The 5,572-nt window shown below is 44.1% G+C and overlaps 1 protein-coding gene across 1 annotated transcript in view; it reads left to right on the top strand.

Annotated features, from left to right (window-relative positions):
- grk3 (G protein-coupled receptor kinase 3) overlaps positions 1–5,572 on the top strand; it is a 66,365-nt gene that overhangs the window by 52,584 nt on the left and 8,209 nt on the right. The window contains exons 12-14 of the mRNA XM_061062024.1: positions 2,446–2,546; positions 2,950–3,016; positions 3,306–3,401. Coding sequence (XP_060918007.1) covers positions 2,446–2,546; positions 2,950–3,016; positions 3,306–3,401 — 264 coding nt within the window. The remainder of the gene's footprint in view (positions 1–2,445; positions 2,547–2,949; positions 3,017–3,305; positions 3,402–5,572) is intronic.

Below are 5,572 nucleotides of genomic sequence, written 5' to 3'. Positions count from 1 at the left end.
GATGTCAACGTGTTGTTCTTAGAGAACAAGAAGGACGAGTCGTTTTTTTATTTTAATATTTTTTTATTTTTTTATTTATTGAGTTTTTCAATTTTGAGAGGAAACAAACAATAAGAACAAAACTGAAAATAATCTAAACAAAACACCCACCCCAAACTAACAGATGCTGCAAATAATGTATACAAAGACATGGACGAGTCGTTTTTGACAGATTTCATCCTGAAACTAGAAGTCTTTTAATTTATTTCAGTCATGTTTAGAAGATTTTAAAAGAACGTCTGAACGTCTGGGGCTTTATCTGCAGAAAACGCTGAATCAGAGGTTGTTCCTTTTGGTTTGAACTTCATGGATGTTTAAACACGTTGTGATCAAGTCGTCGCTCTTATTTTGAAATTCTCTTTGTATGAAAGTTAAATCTAGCATCGCCTCCTCGTCCCGCGTCTCCAGTGTGTTTTTTGATTGTCGTGGGTCAGACTTGAGCACACACTCGGGATGAATGGCGTCCATTGAGCCCACCCGGTGACATATCTGCTGTCGCCCACGCTTTTCATTTTCTCCGTCCTCACATGTGAGGAGAGAGCTCTGTGAGGGCGACGGGATGTGTGTGAGCCCCGATGAGTTCACGTGACAAACCATGGAGGGAATTCTTTCACCATAGTTTACCACAGTGCCCGACAACACACACACACACACACACACACACACACACACACACACACACACACACACACACACACACAGACACACACACACACACACACACACACACACACACACACACACACACACAGACACAGACACAGACACACACACACACACAGACACAGACACACACACACACACACACACACACACACACAGACACACAGACACACACACACACACACACACACACAGACGCGGGTGTTATTTAGCAGAGCAGGACCTTTAAACAGAGAAAGCATGATCTTCTGTATCACTATAAATCCAGATTACGATTTTAATCTAGCCACTTAATCTGGTTTATCCCTTTAATCCGTGTGTGTGTGTGTGTGTGTGTGTGTGTGTGTGTGTGTGTGTGTGTGTGTGTGTGTGTGTGTGTGTGTGTGTGTGTGTGTGTGTGTGTGTGTGTGTGTGTGTGTGTCTGTGTGTGTCTGTGTGTGTGTGTGTGTGTGTGTGTGTGACAAAGACAGGCTGTAACACAGGCCCGAGCGGAGGTTAAAAATACCGCTCTATATGTCTTAGTGTTTATTAAACATGATGAATGATCTCGTTACATAAACACGGTGGAAGCAGAGCAGAGCGAGGGACGAGGGACGGTGAGCCAAGACAGGAAGAGACGGATAGAAGAAAGGAGGGAACAGAGCCCGATAAATGTCCGTCCTGCTCTCTGAAACATCCGACCCCAGCGTAAAAACCCGTCAGCAAAGGATTAAAGGAGCGGAGGCTGACTTGTAGAGGTCTTTACGGGTTCAAAATGTCGCGTCCAAAATCGTCATGGACGACGGAAACTCATCCCAAGATCACATCAGATGGGAATCAAACCCATTTTTGCCAAAGATGAATCGTCTTAGATTTACTCACCACAAATGATTGTGATGTTTCCATTTGAAGCTCGACATGATGGCTGCTGTGTCGTCCAATCAGACGTCATTTTTTATTTGAAGCGACAGACAACAGGAAGAATGTGAGACTTTTTGGCCACGCCTCCTCCATGCTGAAGCCTCCGCTCTCCTCAAGAGACACACCTCCAACCCCCCTCCACTCGAGTTCACACAAAGAAGTTGAGCACAAGTGGCTCGCAAAGTCGTCCTCAACTCGTGCTGCAATCACCTGTGTCCTGCATTGTTGTGTTAGCATGCTAATGTTAGCGCTCTTTAGTTAGCTCGTAGCTTCACATTGTTGTGTTAGCATGCTAATGTTAGCGCTCTTTAGTTAGCTCGTAGCTTCACATTTCATGTAAACTGACACAGAATGAGCGTGATCTAAAAACTCTTACTAACATCCAAATAATCAGTGAGTATGTTCTTCTTCTTCTCTCTAGTTCTTGACTAAAACAGCTTTTATACACAAGGGGAGGAGCCGGCCGTCCCGTCCATGTAAACACGGCTCTGACAACAACACAGCCAGCGGGACTCGAGCTTCTCCCTCATTGTAGACAGTCATGACTCAGAGACACATTTACACAGGACAGACTTTATGATTTATTTATGTGGAACATGTCGATCATTCAGATATTTGTTGACAACCTGCACAAAACAAATCAACAGTTTTAAACACCAGAGCGGTTCAGAGAGAACGGTCGTGTTTCTCAGAGTGTCCGACTTCTTGGAAGACCTTCTTCTCTTACATCAGTCAAAAGCTGCAAATGATACCCGTCTATTTTCAAACAACCAATTCTCACTTTCCCCTCCTCCCCTCCTTGTTCCTCCCCTCCCCTCCTCTCTCTCTCTTTCCTCCTCGCAGAATGTGGAGCTGCCAGACTCCTTCACTGCAGAGCTCAAAGACCTGCTGGAGGGGCTGCTGCAGAGAGACGTTTCCAAGAGGCTCGGCTGTCTGGGCCGAGGGTACGTACGCACACACACACACACACACACACACACACACACACACACACACACACACACACACACACACTGACCCCTGCCCTGTATCAGCGTCCAGTGTGTGACCACAGGCTGATCATGAGTCGATCAGTCAGACGCGTGTTGCTCATTAATGCTTCAGACTCCAGCTGGTTTAGTTTGGAGACGGTCTGAGAATGAGCCCAAAAAACATCTAAAGTCATTCCATCACATTGTCCAATCAGCTCTCAGCTCAGTGATGGATCTCTGTCTGCACTGGCTGTGTGCCTGAATAACAGGAGGATGAGTGTTTGTTAGAGGGCAGTAATGTGGCAAACACTGCCACCTTGTGTTCAAAACAAAAATAAACCCTTCTTTCCTCCCGCTCTGTGTCCCGCTCATGCAGAGCCCCGGAGGTGAAGGAACATCAGTTTTTCAAAGGCATCGACTGGCAGCAGGTTTACCTCCAGAAGGTGAGTGGATGAACTCTTTGTCACAGCCAATCAGTGAGGGCCACCTCTGATAGGATGGATATGTGAGGAGAGGACTCAGGGTCTGCAACATTAAATATCAACAATAAACAGAATAAGAAAAGACTAATATTTACATAAACATGAAACAGTGCAGTGGTGAATAGTGTAAAAGATGCTGAAGTAACATGATAAGTAAAATGCAGTTATGTGACAGATGGGTCAATTAAGATGTTTATTACAGTATTTACATAAATGATTATAATAAAACTCTCTCTCTCTCTCTCTGTAGTACTCTCCTCCTTTAATCCCTCCCCGGGGAGAGGTGAACGCCGCAGACGCTTTCGACATCGGCTCTTTTGATGAGGAGGACACCAAGGGCATTAAGGTAAAAAACACAGGTCACTTTGTTACTCTCCGTCACTGCAGAAGAAGAATCCAACTCGACCACAGTGAGGGCTGAACTCACAGCGGGGGAACGCGGGGGGGGGGGGGGGGGATCTGAAAAGCGTCTCTTAACTTTCACAGGCGAGCCTCGTGCATCACTCCCAACCGCTTCAAACCTGCGTGACAGTCACAGTGAAGGTGAGACATCACAGCAGCGTGAATGTGACACCTTGAACTGTCAGTCTGAATAAGTCTTCAGATCTCCTCGACCTGCAGAGCGGCTGCAGAACGTCTGATGGCGGTCTTATCTTAAAATGTGCATCATAACTCCGCCTCAGCTGTCGGTCAGCTTCACCAACTTTTGAGCCACGATCACAGTGTCTCCCCCCGGTGTCTCCCCCAGGAACTGCAGCTGTGTCATGAGCATTACACCTTACCCACAGGTCAGCGACTCCATGTGTAACATTTATTCACATTTAAAAGTTCAAGTGTGTTTCAAGGAAGAAGAAACTAGTTTGAACCCCAATTTCCTCATACTCCGTGCGCGCACTCACTTACTCGACACGCCCAAATTTGGCGGTTAGCAGACGCCTTCATCAGCATTGTTTATGTCCTGTCGCTGCATACATGCATCGTGCACGTCTGCACCATTAAACGATTGATTTCAACACCACTACGATGCGCTAATCAACAGCAGCAGTGTGTAGAAGTGCCATAGTACTTTTTTTATTTTTTTTTATTTTTTATTTTTTTGCACACAAAAAAACATAATAGATGAATGGAAAAACAGACAGTACATAATCATTAGTTAATTAACAAAATATACATTCTGAAAGAAATGTGCTGGAGGAGCCAAATAAAGCCAGAGGGGCTCGTCGAGTGGCCCTCCTAAAGAGAAACATGTAACACAGAGACAAAAACAATAAAGCTAACAAGAACACGTACTCAATAAGGTGTAAAAGAAAGCAAAACAAGAAAGAGACAAATTAAAGAAGAGGGGAAAAAGTAAAATAAGCTCTTATGGTAGAGAATGATTATGATGGCACATTGCTTAACTGGCCAAGCAGGAAATAAATGTTTTGTTTTTTAAATAAGTTGAGGCTGGTGCTGTTTCTAATATGATTGGGTAAATCGTTCCAACAATGAGGTCCTCTGAATCTGATGGAGAATTGAGAAACACATTGTCATTACAATTACAAATAATAAAGACATAAGTACATATACAGCGTACAACATTCTTCTGATTTCTGAGATTACAGTTTAAACCTGATATCTACATAAGCTCGCCTCTATGGACTTGTTTTTCTTTGTTTTGGCTACTAAAGGGAGCGTAGAAGAAAAGGACGCTTTCAGTGCAGAGAGGTTGTAGTTAGTGAATCACTCTCTACAGGTGAAGCTTTAGGAAAAGAAGAAGAGAGCTGCTTTAGTGTTGAAGCAATAAAGATCAACATTTAGTTTCTCCTTCTTTCATTATCAGGAATGTGTCTGCAGTGAGCGTTATTCATCCTCTGACACTCCTGTGCAGAGAAGTCAAAGCGTGTGTTTACATTCCCCCAGACAGAGCGGGTCATTAACAGCGGTAATAATCTACATGAGAGAGGAGAGAATCCCCCAAAACGACCGTCAACGAGCCGACGTCACAGACGAGTCCTGCGGAGTGGATGAGAGTATACATGTTTTTAATTTACCCTCTGTGATCTGCACGAGGACGACGCAGTGTTATTGTGGGAGCTTCATCGGGTTAAATGTCTAAAGGTCGTTCATGACGAGATCTTCAGTGAAACGCCAGAATCAGGAAACTTTAAAAGGAGATGTTTTCAGCTTTATTATTTAAAAACATTCAGATTATGTTACGATGTTGGACGTCTGTACTAAACCTCTGCAGCGTTTTTTAAACATAAGATACACAGTGGTTGACGAGACTCTTCTCCTCTGTCGCCCCCCGGTGGTGGAATGAACTTCCAAACTCCATGTGATCTGCAGAGTCCCTCTGCACCTTTAAGAAAAAGCTAAAGACCCAGCTCTTTCATGAATACCTACTAACTTAATGATGATGGTCTCCATATTATTGATGATGATGATGGTAATGACGATGGTTTTTGTTTGATAACGACGACTTATAAGATGGTTTCTATACTGATTAGAGCTCTCAAGAACTGCCCTCAATGTTGT

The sequence above is a fragment of the Labrus mixtus genome, chromosome 17 (genome assembly GCF_963584025.1).
Source record: "Labrus mixtus chromosome 17, fLabMix1.1, whole genome shotgun sequence".
In the NCBI taxonomy this organism is placed as follows: domain Eukaryota; kingdom Metazoa; phylum Chordata; class Actinopteri; order Labriformes; family Labridae; genus Labrus; species Labrus mixtus.
Note: the sequence above shows the minus strand (reverse complement) of the source record. Positions and strands in the feature narration are given on the sequence as shown.